The 19,179-nt window shown below is 44.9% G+C and overlaps 1 protein-coding gene across 1 annotated transcript in view; it reads right to left on the bottom strand.

The window, feature by feature from the left end:
• The window catches only part of RPS6KA2 (ribosomal protein S6 kinase A2), a 455,610-nt gene that overhangs the window by 27,872 nt on the left and 408,559 nt on the right, over positions 1–19,179 (bottom strand). Inside the window, 4 exon segments of the mRNA XM_031667562.1 lie at positions 8,249–8,308; positions 8,311–8,382; positions 10,080–10,210; positions 18,411–18,513. Of these exon segments, the coding sequence (XP_031523422.1) occupies positions 8,249–8,308; positions 8,311–8,382; positions 10,080–10,210; positions 18,411–18,513 (366 nt within the window).

Below are 19,179 nucleotides of genomic sequence, written 5' to 3' on the forward strand. Positions count from 1 at the left end.
TACTGGAGTTATTTCTAAACAGAACTAATATCAGAATCGTGTGAATCATCAGAATTGTCTATTTTGGAAAAATTGGATTAATCAAATGAATCTTTGGCCAACAACTGTTTGAGAACGAAGTTAACATCCCCTGTAGGAATGCTACGTTTTCTAGGATTTGACACTATCAACGATTGATGACGACTATATTCTGTAAATGGAAATGCCACTACTAAAAACAGAATGCTATCAATAGAATGATGTCCTTTGTTTCCAAAGTCAGTATACTAGAGAGCGGTGCAAAAATAATAATAAAAGCAAGATATTTCGCGGCAAAGTTATCTCGGGGCAAATGCTGTAGCTGCAAGTGCCGCTGGTGAGTACTCTCGGGGAAAACGGGCAAATGGTTAAATCAGCCACAAAGGCAGCTTCCCAATGTGTGTTTCGAGGAAATACAACTGCCCAACCAATTCCACTGAGGAGCTTCTTTGATTAGAGAATGCCTGTGCAGAGACACAGGCTGGACAGAGCTGCTGTTCTGGCAGGCGATACCATCATTCTCCCGTCTTCTTTGAGTCTCTAATGGTGGAAGAGAAATTTACGCCACCGTTTTTCCTCAGGCATGCAATCTGTTACCAAAGCTACCCAGTCTCCCTCCTTGTCCATCTAAATGTTGCTTTCTTTCTTTTCTCTTTTCTATTTTATTTAACCGCTCCTAGTCCCAGCCTCTGTGCCTGTGAAGGCTCCTTTCTCTGTGTTTCCGCTGTGGCTGTGAAGGCATCTACAGCCTCTGTCTGTCTCTGCACCACCGCCGTTCTCAAGATGGTTAATGTTGCTCCTCCACATAGCTCACCTCTCAACTGCTGTTTCTCTTTGCTTCAAATTTTCACATGATTTCTATAAAAAATGCATTTTGATCCCTAAAGACAGAACTGGCCTTGACCTCTCTCTTTCCAGGTTTGGCCACAGTGGTTTGACACAGCAGCACAGCCACCTCTCTTCCCCAGGACCGGTGCAGCTAACGCCCCACATGATACTGGGAAGCCCCACGGTGGAGCCATCCGCTGCTTTCTCAATGGCTTAGAATTCTTTGCAGGACCTGGCACTGGATCCTGCGGAGTCAGCTTGAACGCAAGCTCCCTGCAGTCCTCTCCTTCTCCAGCCCCGCGCAGCTCACTGCAGCGCCCAGCTTTAGGCCATGGGCTCTTTCAAGATGTAGCTTCTGCAACAAGCCCAGGCGCTGCCCTGAGGACGAGCGGGCTGTGATCCACAGGAGCCGGGGCTAGTGCTGCCAGTGACCTCGGAGCACAGACTGAAAACAAAGGTCTACATGAACGCAGACCATCCTGAACGCTGTGCGGAAGGAAGCTGGAGCCGCTGCCGGGTGCCGGGGCCCTGGCTAGGGGCCTCGCAGCTGAGTGCTGGAGGAACTAGGTGCGCTGTGCCCTCGGAGGTGAAGCTGGAGGAAGTGGCCCGGCTGCCGCTCAGCGCTTACACAGCTGAACCGTGGCCCACTTGGTGGCAGCAGGACCTTCCACCGGGGTACACCCAGACTCGTGAGACCGGGAGACTCAGGTGCGATTTTACATAGAGCTCCGCTTGTACCTGGCACACCTTCCCCTTACAGCCTAGGGACCTTGGCTGTTTATCAAACAATGGATTTTTCTTGCAGGTCTCCTGACTTGACTTCCCAGCTATTCTGAAGCCCAGCCTTACTGCCCAGCCCCATCTGCTCTGAACGCTGCCTCATTCCTTCGCGGTTTGGGTACTCTGAGAGGCATAGAGCATCTGGCTGAAACGGAACACTGGGGCTCCCCGCCTTATGAGGAGTGGGTCTGCTGGACGGGGTCAAGAGTGTGCACTCGGGGTCTGACTGCTTGGAAGGGAACCTGCTCTCCCACTGACCGGCTGTGACTTCTCGTATATGTGTTGAACCATTCTGAGTTTCTGTTCCCTTATGGGGATAATGAAAATAATTACCCTGTGGGGTGCTGTGAGGATTAAGTGACTTCACACATACAGAGCACTTATAGCAGTGCTTGGCATATACTGAGTATGAAGTATTTACTCCCGTCATCCTCGTAACTCTCGTCACCATTCTATCTAACGCCTGCAGCTCCTGGTCTCAGAAACTTCAGTTCTCAGGCAGTTTCCTCTTCATATATGTACTGACGTTGGTGTTTTGCAAAAGAGGGTCAAGGTGGCAAAACCAACACTCGAGTGATGTAGTTTTATGCCTATTATGACATCTATAATAAATAAGAACTTGAGTCATTAGTAGAGATGGCCAAGAGCTCTCTCAAGGTACCTGTATTAAGCTATGAGAAGGGGAGATACTAGTGACACAAGCTAACATTTCTGTAGTGAATTAGCTCTGATATGTGTAGACGGTCGACCCTTGAACATGGGGGTTAGAGGTACCGACCCCCTCAAGAAGTTGAAAATCCACATATAACTTTTGACTTCCCCAAAACTAATAGCTAATAGCCCACTGTTGACTTAAAGCTTTACTGATAACATAAACAGTCCATTATCACATATTTTGTACATTATATGTATTATATATTGTATTCTTAATACAAATTCTGTAATAATATGATCTAGAGGAAAGAAAATGTTACTAAGCAAATCGTAAGGAAAATATGTTCAGTGTATGGTTCTGTATTTATGGATATAGTGAGTTTATGCCGTCTGTTCACAAGATGGATCGTCTGTCTGAAAAGGGGGGGGACTCACAGCTGCAGACCTCAACCTGGGGTACGTATCATATAATTCAACTTATTATTATTATTATTTTTTGGTCATGTCATGACTTTTCTCTTCTTCTTGGGAGCACACACAGCGTCCCTAGTGGCATGGCACTTCTTAGGGGTTCTATGGTGTTACTCAAGGTTTATGGTACTGCACTAAACAGGGTGAAAAATATGTGAGAACCACAAGATACCATTTTTTTACGGCTATTCCCAATTCCCTGGATACACAGACTGCTCACATGGAGATGATGAGTGTCACAGGACATTTAAAGCGGATCCTTCCAACACCTGAGCTCACTACAGCAGCAATGGAAGGCCGCTGTGAAATTCTTACAGTAGTGCCGTATTCACCACAGTTAATTTGATGCAGCTATGATTTAATGCTGAATCTACGTTTGTTTACATTGATCTCAACTGCAAATGGCACCATGTATGGTCTATGCTGGAGCACACAAATTTTGATAAATTTTACGTTTTTATAATACATCTGTGTATATTTTATAGTAGAAAATGATAAAAACAGACTAGTATCTATGTATATTTTATGCATCCTGACATACCATTTTCTTAATGTTTTAAATATTTCTAGGCTATGTGGTTTGTCTGTGAGTTTCTTCAAATTGTAACAAATCTCCAAAAAATTTTCCAATATATTTACTGAAAGAAATCTGCATATGTGGATCCTCAAAATTCAACCTCGTATTGTTCAAGGGCCAACTGTATATATTTACATATTCCTACATATTCCCCCACCAATATAATGCCAGGAATCTTTCCATTTATACAAATCAGCACTATCTAGAATATGTACCTAATTCCGTTAAGCAACAAAGACCTAAGAATAAAATAAAAACAAATAATTTCCTCTCTCAATTCTTATAAAGTGAACACAGCATCTTTGATGGAATAGGAATATTATTTTTCCTTTCAAATACACCTCTCCCCTCCCTTTTAATCCTCCTGGATCACGATTACCTCCAACACTTAATAGTTACTTCTATTTGAATCTTATTTTAAATGCAGGGTGCCCTAATGCGTGGACAGCTATGCAGCCATCTGTCATGGTATTTTGAAGCCCTGGACAACTGCATCGCCCACCACTAGTCTCCCTGGATTGGTTATAAAAACAAAGGCGTACTTTAGTTTTACATCAGATTACTTAGCTATTTTGTCCCAATAAAATGGTTCGTAGTTATTAGAAAGTAGGGCACATCTGCTCATCTACAATGTGTCTGATAAAAGGAAGAGGAAGCGCTGAGGGAACATAATCGCTTTTCTCATTCAACCATCAGAGCACTGGCTGGGGGCACTGGCAGAATGCGCTGCATCAAGTCCAGCCTGAAACGATGCTGTGCGTGTGAGAAGGAAGAGGGTCAGTGTCCTCCCGCCCGAGGCCAGACTGCCCCAGTGAAGGATCTTGGACATTCTATTGTTGTTTGCCAAAGTCGAGAGGGAGGGACAAGCCTGGGAATCCAGGTTGTCATCCAGCCCATGTTAATTGAGCCCCTGCTGTAAGCTGGGTACTGTGTTGGAGGTTGTGACAGCTCGAATCGGTACTAAAATTAGGACTAATTCGAGCTATCACTTCCCACCACCTTTAGCACAGTACCCAGCATACAGCAGGGACTCAAGTGAAAAATGCAGCTGAAAATAAATGCAAATCGAACAATCTTGTTGTTTGATTACTCGGGTAAACTGGTTTAAGTAGAACCTTAAATGTAGTTTACATGTTTCAGGGTAACTCTGGCAGCAAAATCAGAAACCTGCAAAAATGCAGAAGTAACTTAAAGCAAAATATAATGATATTCTAAAAATGTGAGAACTACTATGATTCCATATTCACTCTGAACCTCCGTACCTGACCTTCACAGAGGTGAAGAGATGGCCCCACTCTCCTCTTAGAAGGGCCTGCACTTTAAGTCGTGGCCCAGTCACAGTGGGGTGGGGGCTGCCCTGCAGCACGTGGGGAACACTGAGCTGTTGGGCAATCATCATCCTGTTGCTAAAGGACTCATCAGAAACTCAAGGAAGAAGAAAAACTCCATCCCCATCTCCAAAATATCAGCCTCCTGGCCTTTATCTACATGACACTTGCCCTCACCCACAAGGATGCTGAGGCTGGGCTTCTCAACCTTTCGTTGGGGCAGCAGGTTGTAGGGGCTGTCCTGTGCACTGCAGGATGCTAACCAGCTTCCCTGACCCGTATTCACCAATGCCAGGAGCCCCTGCCCCAGCTGTAAAAACCAGAAAGTCCCCAGACATTGCCGGTGTCCCCTGGGGGCCACAGTCACCCCAAATGAATATGACTGCCCTGGGCAGAATCCATCAATTCTGGTCAATCTCCTCATTGTTTAGTAAAGATTGCTGCATTCCTCTTTCTGTCATTACTCGGTAGGGACATTTCTGGGTCATCCATGCCACTGAATGGGAGGATCCCCTGTCTGGCTCTGACAGGACTGCTTCTGAAGCAGACCCCGTTTTTATCCATGAGCCAGGAGTAGGTGGGCTTGCATATGGCTCAAGCGGCAACTGGGAGTGGTAAAGCTGGATTCTAGTGACAATCTCGGCTGGACATCTGCTGAACTGAGATCCAACTCACATATCAGACAACCAGCTGCCACATGCTTAGTTCTGGGTCATGTTAGAAGTCACTGAACTTTGCTGTTTCTTAGTCCGTCCATCAATAGGTGGGAATGATGCTTCTCATGAACCAGTCAGTGGATACAGACAAAGGCCGAAAGTATTTCAACTACATTCCACCTGGAAATGCTGAAAACAAAACCGCACAGTGCTCTGCACTGGTCAAAGCAGTTTTGGTAACAAGTAGGTCCATTCTAAATTAACAAGCTCGTTGCACAGAAATGCCAACTTGTTCATCTTGGGAGGAAATCTAAACAACCATGTCTACCTACAGATAAATGAACCTATTGTCACCACTCCCTTGGCCAGCTGAAACGTGCTTCTGAAATGGCTCTGGTTATAGGAGCCTTCTGGACCATGAGCCACATCTCTCTGAAAAGTCCGGGGCCCTTCATGGGGCTGCACCTTCCCGTGCTTGGTTAATGTATGCATCTTCCAGACCACACATTATGACCCACTGTAGTCTCAGAAGGGACAAGGGAAATCCCTGCCATGTCCACTGGCCAAATTTGTCCAGGGAACTTCAAGGTTTGTGAAAGAGAAACAGGAAGACCAGGCTCTTTGTTCTACCATCGGCCAGAGTCACAGTGTCTGGCTTCTCGAGAGCTGTTGCTGAAATTCCACAGAGTTTGACCTCAACAAGATCTTTGAGGACTGAGGGACTGAATTACAAGCTGTGTAACAAAACTGAATTCAGACAGCGTCTATATAAGAGCTGGATATGGGAATATTAGGAGAAAACACACCATCGCCTCGTCACTGGGGGATTTACTTGCAGAGGCACAAAACGGGGGCTGATCTGCCTCACAGTAGCAGGCTGTTTCTAGAAGGGCACCGTGGCTGCTGGGCTGACCAACCCACAGGCTTGTTTCTTTGAGCTCACTGGGAAGCAGTGATTGTTTCTGGGATTGCTGTTACCCGATAAACAACCTAAAGAAATTCTGTGAGCAATGACCCAGACAGAAAAAAATTCCAAGGAGCCCATGTAGGCTTACAAAGCATATGTGAAATATGTTTCAAAATACAAGTGAAATTCTCTTGTCTAAGGCAGAATAGAGGTCTACTCTTCACCACTGGAACATTAGGACACAGGAACAAGACCTGGATATGCAAATGGTAGGTGCCCATCTAAGTTCTCCTTTAAAAAACTCTCCTAATGAGATAGAGGAGCAGGACAAACCAGTCTCAACAATCCAAATCCTAGAAACGCATGAAGCTTACATGCCCCAGGCTGCAGAGGCAACCACTTCATAACAAAACCTGTTTTTCTCCTGCTCTTCACACCATGGGTGGACATTCTACCATGACAGTAATGCTCACTGCAGTCTCCACCCAATTACAGTTCCAGGAACTGTAAATCATGATCTATTTCCTTCCTTTCACCTTTCCTGGATGTGTTCAAGACTCTGGGCAGACTAAACACAGAGATGCTATCGGAGCAAATCACAAACTGATTATTTCTCCATATTTAAACTTTCTTTTTTGTTTGAGAAATTCAAGATAAATTTGTCAATAATCCATAAATTCTTGACCCAAACAAAATCAAGGGACCTGAGTTTTTTTTCGGCTGGCGTCGTTTGTGACAGCAAAGCGTTTTCCCAGTGCAAAAAACACGGTAGGCATTCCCAGTGAATATGCTTGAGGATCCCAGGCCATGCTTGAGGATCCACCCTTTTGAAATACCTGTTTTCACAAAATTTCAGTAGAGCTCTGGGCAAGTGAGGATGGGATTGGGTCATTTCAACGTTGTTATTATTCTGAACAATCTTTTCAGCGTACAGAAGAATCACAGTTGATGAAAATTACTCTTTTTACACTACTTGCTGGCTGGGCAGATGTTCTTTGAAGGGCAAGTGTAGCACCGTGTGCTACAGACGTGTCTGGGTAAGCAGGGCAGGTCCCAGTCACGATGGCAGCACAGGCTGGGACCTCGCTCTGCGACAGCCTGGGGTTCAGCTCCACTGGAAAGGGGCGGAGTTTCAAGTGTCTCTTGCTGTCTTTTAGAAAGGATGTACAATGTATCTTTTTTTTTTTTTTTTAAACATAAATTTGATTCTGATTTTAGCAGGAAGCTTTACCTTTAATCTACATTTTACTAACCAAAAATCTCTAGAAACTGGTATTCTGGATTGCCAGATCAAATATTTAAACAGCAACAATTACAGAAGCTAAAGTTACTATGTAGAGATTGCCAAATAGGGTTATAAAGAATTGTTTCTCTATACTGTTCTTGACGGTTGGCAGTAAAACCATTAACTCTCTGCCAAAGTTTGTTGTGAATAATACAAGCTTATTTATTTCTTTAAAGTATTTTCTTCCTTTCTCCCTCTTTTCTTTCCTTCCTTTCCTTGCCAAATTCTATACCTGTTCCCCAACTCTATTTTCTCAAGATTGGGGCCCCAAAACTTTTCTCTTGGTGTATGTCATATACAAAGCTACAAGAGGTGCTCAGTCCCTACGTGGTGGATATGACTGAAAATATTCCTGATTTGCAAAACTACCTTTTAATGGGTGACCGCATATCAAAGCAAACTGAACTCCATCATATCAGAGCTTGGAAAATGGCAAATAGAGAGAATGTTCACTCAGGCTCAGGTGTCCCTGCTGGAGTCACTGCACAGCTGAGCACACGAGCACATACGCTGTGCTCCTATGCTCCGTGCACCCACGTACCATACGTGCTCCCACGCGCTGCACTCACCCAGGGCCCTGCTATGCTCCTATGCTCCATGCTCCCACGTACCATATGTGCTCCCATGCGCTGTACCCACACAGGGCCCTATGCTCCGTGCTCCCATGTACCATACGTGCTCCCACGCGCTGCACTCACACAGGGCCCTGCTGTGCTCCTATGCAGCCGTGCTCTTACCTTCAGCAGCGTCACTCAGGTGTCATGTTGTGCTTCTATGCACACATCGCTTGCACACGCTGCAGTCAGACAGAGCCCTACCCCGATGTCCTCCTTGATCTCGTAGCCATCAGTGAAGTGGATGTTGTTCCCGTGTAACTGCTGCAGAGGGACCGAGAGAAGAAGAGCTGTTGGAACCCTCACACGAGGGGATGAGGCAGCTACACGCACACAGAGTGTGGGACGAAGAGAGGTGCCGACTGTCTGGAGCCCGGGAGCTCAAGGGTCTCCCCGCCCAAGGCTGCAGAGTTACTTTGTGATGTTCTCGACCTAAATCTCAACTTCTCTGATTCCTTGGGCTATGACTCTTAACTTTTAGACACCAGGCCATTCTGTGTCCACTGGCTGGTATGTTTCTCACAAAGATCTGAGAGCAGGAGAATCTGAAAGTGAAAAGCAAGTGCTGGCAACTACTGGGTGTGTGGCTCCAATGCCTGTGTGCAGAGCAAGGCTCTGCATGGAAACATCTCATTGGAAATCTGACTCCATAGTGTCCAAGTCACAACCTGCTCTGACCTGCATACAGCAGCCGCACCCACCTGCTCTGAAAGCCACTCATGGCAGCCTGCTCTGTCACAACGTCCACTTTCCACACCTGTATTTCTCCAAAGGCCACAGGGAAGGAAATAGGATGGAAATGCAATGCCATCCAACTTACCCGGACTTAATTCTTAAATAAGTTTAATCATAATTAGAATTAAGTTTAATTAAGTTTAATCTCTTAGAATTCTCTGTATTCTGGTTACATTTATTAGGCGAGAAACTCATTATAAAAATATCACCTTCCAAAGACCTCCCAAAGATTACATTTCATCATGGGAAAATGATACCCACAAATTAAACTGCTATCCTAGGGTCCTGGCTGGACTCCACACAGGGAAGATGCTCCAGTCTCTGGCCATAGACACCATAGTGACATTCTTCCCAGGGCTTTACCTTCCCTCTTTAAGACAAATGCCAAGTAGGGTAAGAGCAAGGGCTCAGTACACCATGGGAGACCACCACAGAGACCACTACAGGGACCACCATGGGAACCACCACAGGGACCACCATGGGAACCACCACAGGGAACACCAGGGAGACCACCATGGGAACCATTACAGGGACTACCATGGGAACCACCATGGGGACCACCATGGGAACCACCACAAGAGGCTACTACAGGGACTACCATGGGAACCACCACAGGGACCACCACAGGGAGACCACCATGGGCACCACCATGGGAGACCACCACAGAGACCACCACAGTGACCACCATGGGAACCACCATGAATACCACCTCAGGGACCACTATGAGAGACCACCACAGGGACCACCACAGAGACAACACAGGGACCACCATGGGAACCACCACAGGGACTACCAGGGAGATCACCACGGGGACCACCATAGGGACCACCAGGGAGATCACCACAGGGACCACCACAGGGGACCACCCCAGGGAACACCATGGGGACCACCACAGGAGGCTACCATGGGGAGTATCCATGGGGACTGTCACAGGGACCACCATTGGAAACCACCATGGGGGCCCACCATGTGAGACCATCACAGGAACCACCATGAAGGAGCACCACGTGAGATCATCATGGGGACCACCATGGGGGACCACCACGAGGGACCATCATGGCAGACACTCAGAACAATGGGAAGTGCGAGGGAAGAAGAATTGATGATTAAAGTCCACCCATCCTAAGCACCCAACCCCCGGGTGACTGAGGTCACAGGGAACACCAGAGTCACCCATCATCCAAGTGCCCTCTTGCCCCCAACCCACTGCAGGCAAACACAGTTACCTGTACAATTGGATGAACTGCGACTTTGTGCAGATCTTGCTGTGAGGGCTCCTGGATCAGGCTTGAGGCCACAAAGCTGAATCCTCTAAACAGGTGATGAGCATTTGCACTCGGGGGGACACCAGGGGAGTCTGCAGGTGACAGGGGCAGAGTTCAGATGCCATGAAAGCTGGGTGACCCTGGGGTGAAGCGATAGTGTGTGTGCATGTGGTATGTGTATGCAATTCATGTGTGCATGTGTGTGTATGTGCGCGTGGTGTATGCCTGTGTTGGAGGAAAAGGTAAAACACACATGTAGAAATGCTGAACCAGATGAAACTACTTTCTTTTGGGTCGTGCTAATGATCTGATTTTTAAATGGCAAAAATACCCAGAACAAAAACTTTAGGATTATCATTGATGGCATCTTTTAGTTTGCTAACTTCTGGATTTACTCTATATTCTTGACCACAGTCCTCCACCCCTCCCCACTCCAGACTCAATTAAGAAGGCACCAATGACCTCAGGATGGAATTGTCAGTGAACATGAATCCTATATCCTTAGCATCTGGTCTCTAGGTTCCACAGGTCCCACCCTGTGCCCACAGCTGCGTAACTGCGTGTGTGCTGTGCACGTGCTCTGCTCTTCAAGGACATTTGGGCATTGTTGCTCCTGTCCACAGCAAGGCAGCGTACAAAAGGAGGAATTCCCTTCCATTAAGATTTTTCTGATCTCTGTAAGTTCTGTGTTCAAAAGCATGACTGCCATGAGACTGATCCCATTTCAAGTTTATCATTAAGAAAAACAAAAGGATAAATGCCTCGTGGGGAAAAAAAATCTGCATCATACATAACAGATGAGAGGCTAAACTCTCTATTGCCCAAAAGCTCCCAGAGATCACTGAGAAAAGAGCAAAATACTCAAAGGAAGGAATTCTGACAGCTGCCACAGGCATGAGAAGATGCCCAATCTCTCTAGGGAGTGAGCATACACATATTTAAATAGGATAACACTTTTGCCTAACGCATTAACAAAAATGAAAGAAATCAGTCGCATCTGGGTTTGGCTAGGGGGTGGACACTCTTATAATTGTAGGAGGGAGCATAACTGGCATAATCTTTTGGAAAGTCAAGGTAACTTTTAAAGCTAACTTTAAAATTTGCATGTCCTCTGAAGACAACTTTACATCTAGGAATTTATCCTACAGAATTACTTTCAAAAGTGCACAGTAATAACAAATTGTAGAGGACGCAAACAAATGGAAAAACAGCACATGCTCATAAGTCAGAAAAATTAATATCATTAAAATGAACATATCACCCAAAGCAATCTACAGATTCAATGCAATCTCTACCAAAAAACCAATGTCATTTTTCATAGAATTAGAAAAAACAATACTAAAGTTAACATGGAACCAACAAAGAGCCTGAATAGCCAAAGCACTTTTAAGCAAAAGGAACAAAGCTAGAACTAGAAGCATCACATTACCTGACTTCAATTATATCACAAGGATATAGTAACCAAAATAACATGGTACTGGTATAAAAATAGACACACAGATGAATGGAACAGGATAGAAAACCCAGAAATAAAGCCACAAAGTTGACAAAAACTTTGTGGGGAAAGGACACTCTTTTCAATAAATGATACTGGGAAAATTAGTTTACATAAGCAAAAGAATGAAATTGGACCCCTATGTCTCACCATATACAAAAATCAACTAAGAGATTAAAGACTTAAGTGATGAAAGACCTGAAACAATGAAAATACTAGAAGAAATCCTAAGGAAAACTCTTTTGGACATGGGTCTAGGCAAATACTTCGAAAGTCTTTTCAGGGCCGGGCGTGGTGGCTCACACCTGTAGTCCCAGCACTTTGGGAGGCTGAGGTGGGCGGATCACAAGGTCAGGAGTTCAAGATCAGTCTGGCCAACATAGTGAAACCCTGTCTCTACTAAAAATATTTTTAAAAATTAGCCAGGTGTGGTGGTGTGTGCCTGTAATCCCAGCTACTTGGGAGGCTGAGGCAGGAAAATTATGTGAACCCGGGAGGTGGAGGTTGCAGTGAGCTGAGATCGTGCCACTGCACTCCAGCCAAGGTGACAGAATGAGACTCCAGAGACTCCATCTCAAAAAAAAAAAAAAAAAAAAAAAAAGAAAGAAAAAGAAAAAGTCTTTTAAGACCAGCATAAGAAATCAACAGAATGAACAAACAACCTGCAGAATGGGAGAAAATATTTGCAAAGTATGCAACTGACAGGGGAGTAATATCTAGAATTTACAAGGAACTCAAACAACTCAACAACAACAACAAAATAAATAACTCCATTAAAAATTGACCAGAGGACATCAATAGACATTTTTCAAAAGAAGACACACAGATGGCCAGTGGCCAAACAGCGTATAAAAAATGCTGAAGATCACTAATCATCAGAGAAATACAAATGAAAACCACAATGAGATATCACTTTATATCAGTCAGAATGGTTATTACTAAAAAGTCAAAAAAAATAACAGACGTGGGTGAGGATGTGGAGAAAGGTGGTGGGAATATAAATTAGGACAACCTCCATGAAAAACCGGTATGGAGATGTCTCAAAGAACTAAATGGAGCTCCATTCGATGCAGCAATGTCACTGCTGGGCATTGCCCAAAGGAAAAGAAATCATTGTCTCAGAGAGACACCCGCACTTGCAAGCCTACTGCAGCACTACTCACAATCACAAAGTCATGGAATCAACCTAAGTGTCCACCAACAGGTGACTGGATAAAGAAAATGTGGTACATATACACAATGGAATACTATTTAGTCATAAAAAAGAATGAAGCCATGTCTTTTGCAGCAACATGGGTGGAAATGGAGGCCATTATTTTAAGTGAAACAACTCAAACCCAGAAAGTCAAACATCGCATGTTCTCACTCATAAGTGGGTGCTAAGTAATGTCTGCATGTGGATGTCGAGCGTGGAGGGATAGAGAATGGAGACGTGGAAGGGTGGGAGAAGGTGAGGGATGAGAAATTACTTAATGGGTACAATGAACACTCCTCAGGTGATGGTTACACCAAAAGCCCAGCCCTCACCACTATGCACTTTACCCATGAACAAAACTACATCCGTACCTCTGACATTTACATAAATAAAAAATAAAATGGGCTGGGCATGGTGGCTCACACCTGTAATTGCAGCACTTTGAGAGGCTGAGGTGGGCGGATCACAAGGTCAAGACCAGCCTGACCAACACGGTGAAGCCCTGTCTCTACTAAAAATACAAAAATTAGTCGGGCGTGATGTCAGGTGCCTGTAATCCCAGCTACTCAGGAGGCTGAGGCAGGAGAATTGCTTGAACCTGGGAGGTGGAGGTTGCGGTGAGCCGAGACTAAGCCACGCCACTCCAGCCTGGGCGACAGAGCGAGACTCTGTCTCAAAACAAAACAAAACAAAATAAAACAAAAAAGCAAACAAAGAAATCCCAAAGTAGTTAGACATAAATGTAAAAAAAGTCTGTTTCAGTGATACATGTTACAGAAAAGAAAAAGGAGACACTAAATACTCCTCACTAAAATAATCATGGTCATGCTCAACAGTGGCCCATCTGTATCAGTATGCTTCGTAATGATTGCTGTGTGAGTCCTGCCAGTGAGACCAGGGCCATCAGAAGGAGCTACAGCTGCATGGACTGACAGACATGGCTTCCTAATCGTTTGTCAAATTCAAAAAAGCAAATAGCTGTTGAACAATATGAAGAACCCAAACATTATTTAAAAAATTAAATATATATTAATATATATAAAAATAGAATAGGATAACAGAATAGATTAATATATTAAAATAGAATATATATTACATTAAAATAGAATACTATATTATATAATACGTATATTTATAATATATGAAAATACAATATGTAATTTTTCCTGAAAACACACATATGTAGAAATTTAAACATTCTTATTTATATATCTTTTAAGACTCCATGTATGTATAAGTGTGTATTTGTATATTCTAGAATTATCTACCTGCAGGCCTTTGCCTCTTTGCACTTTTAGTTGCTGTACTTTGAAAGGAAAAAAGTGCACCTAGTTCTGTTTTATCTCCTCACGGTGCGGCAGGTGTGTGGGGCTGGGAGGCAGCTGCAGAGAACATGTTTTTTGTTTCTTAGCATCATATTTTGAGGCAACAGTTATGAGGGCAGCTGCTCCAAAGCCCAGGAGCCAGGCCCCAAGTCATGTGGGCCTCTGGTGCCAGTGGGGGCGAGGCCGTGGGCAGACGGATGACCCAGCACCCCACTGGTGCTTTTCCTGGGGTAAGAAGCTTCATGGACCCGCACTCACCTTCAGTGTCCTGAACCAAGAGGCAGTCAGAGCCAGGTGTCGGCCCTCAAAGGGGCCAACAAAGGGGCCTTCACAGTCACCCCTGGTAGATGCCCACACAACCCCTGGACTAAAGTGACCAGAGTTGGCTGTGTTTGGAAACAAACTTCCAATGCACCAGACTAGCAAAGCGTCATTAAAAAACCGAAGGCACACTGAGTGGTTTTTGGAAACTGAAATTCTGCAGTGCGACCTGGCAGAGAAGCTCTGAGCGGCTCTGCTTCCCATTACATGGAGCAGCTGGAGGAGGAGGCGCTCCTGCTACGCCGGGTTTGCTCTCTGCACAGAGTCTGGCTTTGAGGTCTGCCTCCTCCCAAAGATGCCCTGAGCTACCATGGGCCGCAGATTCTCCCCCAGAAAAATGAAATACACACGGCTACATCATGGTTTAAGAAATCTTCAAACCTGGAGGCACTTTAATGTCCTCCCTTAGGGACTTAGACTCAGAGTTTGAGCTTATTCTAGGGAATCCGCGGGAGCCACAAGAGTGTGAAGTGCTGAGCAAGGATTGGGAGTCTAATTTACAGCCTGTGGAGGAGTGTGTGCGGGGTGGGGGCACAGGCCACGTTAACTTGACAGATACAGTTTCATTGGTGAATGGAAAATCTGTAATTCCAGCAAGCAATGTCTTCTAACCAACCAAGAGGCATGGAAGACACAGCCACAACCTTCCGTGGCCAGAGAACTTATGCCTCTCCCCACATAGACCAAGGAGAGCCTGTGGAAAGGGTAAGAGTAACAGCAATCTACTGAAGGCCAAGTGGGTCTTCACTGAAAGTTAAGAGGCTGACATTTGGTCGTTGTGGCTAGCTAGTAAGGAAATGATAGGTGGCCTAAATAGAATTTAAGTACTTTATAATCACCTGAGGGATGCTGATTTTCAGCACAGTATTTAAGAAGAGCAAAAATGTGAGTTAGATAAAAGGAGATGTAGAATTACAATAATTACAAATAACCTCTCATGGTCCTGTAGATATTTCCTGATGTGTGGAGTCTGCCTGATCAGTTTTAAATCTTAGATTGGCATCTCCGGCTAAGTGGCATGCTTCAATGGGCAGTCAGCGTGTGATCAGGGAATAGAAACCAGCTTGAGCACTGGCTGAAGTTTAAGAAAAGACAAAAAGCCTAACTACAAGAAATTCCCACTGTGTGTCCACTAAAGGATTTGTAGCTTATCCATTGCTTCAGAGTCACATTTCTACAGCTGCTCATTCACCCAGCCATGTGCTCAGCTCACATGCTTAGAAAATCCTACCCTCCTATACAAATCAGAATGAGTTTAATGTGTGTTTAGCACGTCAATTACTACCTACCTCAAAGGCAAACGGTGGTGGGATAAATTCAGTGAAACTGATTGGAGAACTGGAAACACTAAGGAATAAAAAAGCCAATTCTGAATAGCATTGGAGTACAATGTGTCTAATTACGTTTTCCTCAGGCTATTGTTAAAATAAAATGGAATTCTCTAGATGCTCAAAAAAAGCTTCTGCTTCCACTGGCCAACTAGGTTGAGGTTTAAATTCTTCACGGATAAGATAAAAGGCATGTTCATGTGAATATCAGAGTTGACTGTACTAACATTTTCTTACCAAGCAGCACAAACATAGACTTTCTTTCCACATTTTAAACACACAGCCCCACACGGCGGCACCTCACGAAGACGTGTGTGCATTCTGTTAGGGACCATATGGTCCTTGTGGACTCAGGGACAATGATCTCGTGGTCAGACCTAATTTCCTCTGAGCTCCTCTTACATTCAGGTCAACAATAGGTTGAGAAATATCATGACTTGCTTGGATGACCTGTGGGCAGAGTCAGGATGGAATCCCCAAATCCTGTCCCCTCTTTTCAAACTCAGAAACTGAAAAGTAATCCTGTTCTGTGAACTGGGTTAATTTTGTCAATGGGAAGGACCAACCCCAACGCACAAATACTTTCTAAGGAAGCTGAGAATGGGGTGAGGTGAAAATCCCACAATCACTTATTGGAGAGAGCAGACCCAGAAATGTTTTCCAAGGCAGCCTCATTACATCATGAATCAGTGATGAACCAAAGCTACAATGACAGTTTTAATTCTACCTGGGGACTGCAGGAGGACCCAAAAGAAGTAACTGAACAGTCAGTGGCATGACTCCCTAGTTAACAGGGCCCGGAATCAGCTTTCTTCCTGTTCTTGGTACCAATGTAGCCTGGGTCAGGAGCTGGCCTAGGCCCATCAAAAGTCCCACTAAAAGCCCCACGACCCTCCCTATCTGCACAAGCTCACACCCACCTCAATGTACTCATCTGGGTATGGGAAATAGGGATTTCACCAACAGCCTGAATCCGGAGGAACAAAGTGGATTCTCTAACTTCATCTACTTGACATTTTGTGGCGGACCATCTATTTGTTTCCTGATTATCTTTTAAAAAATGAGAAAATTTCAGATTCAAAAGCAGTGAGAAAAAATACAGCAAATCCCTGTAGATCCAAAATGCAGCCTGGTCACCAGCTCTCTCAGGACTTGTCCTGCTTATGTCTACAGAAGGAGCTTGTGGATGGTTTTGTACATAACCAGCATACTGTTAGTGTTGTGGACTGAATTATGTCCTTCCCAAGTTCAAATGTTAAGGCCCTACCCCCCAGTGTAATTGTATGTGGAGACAAGACCTTGATATGGTTTGGCTCTGTGTCCCCACCCAAATCTCAGGCTCTGTGTCCCTACCCAAATCTCATCTTGTAGCCTCCATAATTCCCATGTGTTTGTGGGAGAGACCTGGCGGGAGATGACTGAATCATGGAGGCGGGTCTTTCCTGTGCTGTTCTCATGATAGTGAATGAGTCTCATGAGATCTGAAGGTTTTAAAAAGGGGAGTTTCCCTGCTCAAGCTCTCTCTTTGCCTGCTGCCATCCATGTAAGATGGGGCTTGCTCCTCCTTGCCTTCCGCCATGTTTGTGAGGCTTCCTCAGCCCTGTGGAACTGTAAATTCATTAAACCTCTTTCTTTTGTAAATTGCCCAGTCTCAGGTATGTCTTTATCAGCAGTGTGAAAACAGACTAATATAGGCCTTTAAGAGAATAACTGAAGTTAACTGAGGATAAAAGTGTGGGGCCCTAATCCAAGAGGACTAGTGTCCTTATAAGAAGACAGAGAGACACCAGAGATCAATCTTGCTGTCTTTGCACACACAGAATAAAGGCTATGTGGGGACACAGCAAGAAGGCAGCCGTCCGCAAGTCAAGGCGAGAGCCCCCACCAGGAACCAACCCTGTTGGTATCTTGAACTTGGACTTCCAGCCTCCAGACTGTGAGAAAATAAATGACTGTTGTTTAAACCACCCAGTCTATAGTATTTTGTTATGACAGTGCTATCAGACCAGGATAATTACCATATAAAAAAGCAAACTTTAATTCATTAATATCCCAAAAAAGATAACTTTTAAAGGGAGCTGACGAGTTCTGATGAAATTTGCTAGACCCCAAGAGTAATTTCAGACACACCAGGAGACCAAATTTATGCATCCATTTGCTATGCTATTTAGTAGCCGATACAACTTTTCAAATGGGTTTCTGTTTTTTGCATGAATAATATCTATAGCTCACAAATCTACACACATAACTGACAGCCTTCCCTCTCTGTAAATGCACTTTAATTGAAAGAGGGATTTTAATTGCCTCCAGTTTCTCTTCTTGCTCTTGCTGTGTGTCTCTCTGACACAGGAAGTAACTGGACTGGTGACTTGCAATAAGAGAATCCATAGGACACCTTCATCATTTCCAAGGTGGAGGTTGCGTAGCGAACAACAGAGAATTGGGGCTATCACTTAAATCTTTATCACTGAGCAGAGAAAACAACAACAACAAAAAAACCAAACAGAATGGACAGTTATTTTCCATGAAAACAATTCTTAAGCATGGGAATCTCTTGTTCCTAGATATCAGTCCCTAAGGGGTAAGGTGGGAGAAGCCACCGACAGAGGGAACCACTGTGGCACACACCTGTGGGCGTCCGTGCTGTGAACTCGGGGTCAAAGTGGAAGGTGTCCTCAGGCCTGCCCACTGCTGGTTTGAATGGTGGCTTGATCTCCTTCCGGAACAGCTTCTATTAATACAAGGAAAGCAAGACAGGGCACTGAGAATGCACAGACAACGCCACAGAACACTGGGGACAGAGAAACCTGCTGTGGGGAGGGAAGGACGTTCTTATCACAGACTGCATCGGCCTTGTGGATTACAAGGGATTTCTAAATACTCTGAAATATAGATGACATATAAAATATATGAATATGTGTAGTATTATAGATAATATAGCATAAATAATAACTATGTATTATAGAAAGATATCAAAAAGGCATAGTTTGAGGTATGAGGGTTTGGGGACATGCCAAGTGTTCTTCATTTTAGGGCAATAGTTTTCTAGTTTCTTCTTGGTAGTAGAATCTTTTTTTCCAGGTAAAATCATAGAGGACAGCCACCACTTGCGCCCACTGGGGACGGCAGTGAAGAGGCTGTGTGGCTCTCTCCTCCCTGCCCTGGGACTTTGGGGCTAGCACCATGGAACTTCAGCTCTGCGGGACACTGTAACAACGGCCGACCCAGAGCCACCCCAGGGTGCTCTCTCGCCAGTGTCTCAGGGCCTGCGCTCTGGGGGCCTTGGCACCTCTGCCAGAAACCTGCCTTGGGTGTCAGAATGAGGGTGCCCAGGCTCCTCGACAGGAGGACGCCTGCATCTTCAGAGAACCAGCCCTACCCACGGCCCCCTCTGGGC

The sequence above is a fragment of the Papio anubis genome, chromosome 6 (assembly GCF_008728515.1).
Source record: "Papio anubis isolate 15944 chromosome 6, Panubis1.0, whole genome shotgun sequence".
Taxonomy (NCBI): Eukaryota; Metazoa; Chordata; class Mammalia; order Primates; family Cercopithecidae; genus Papio; species Papio anubis.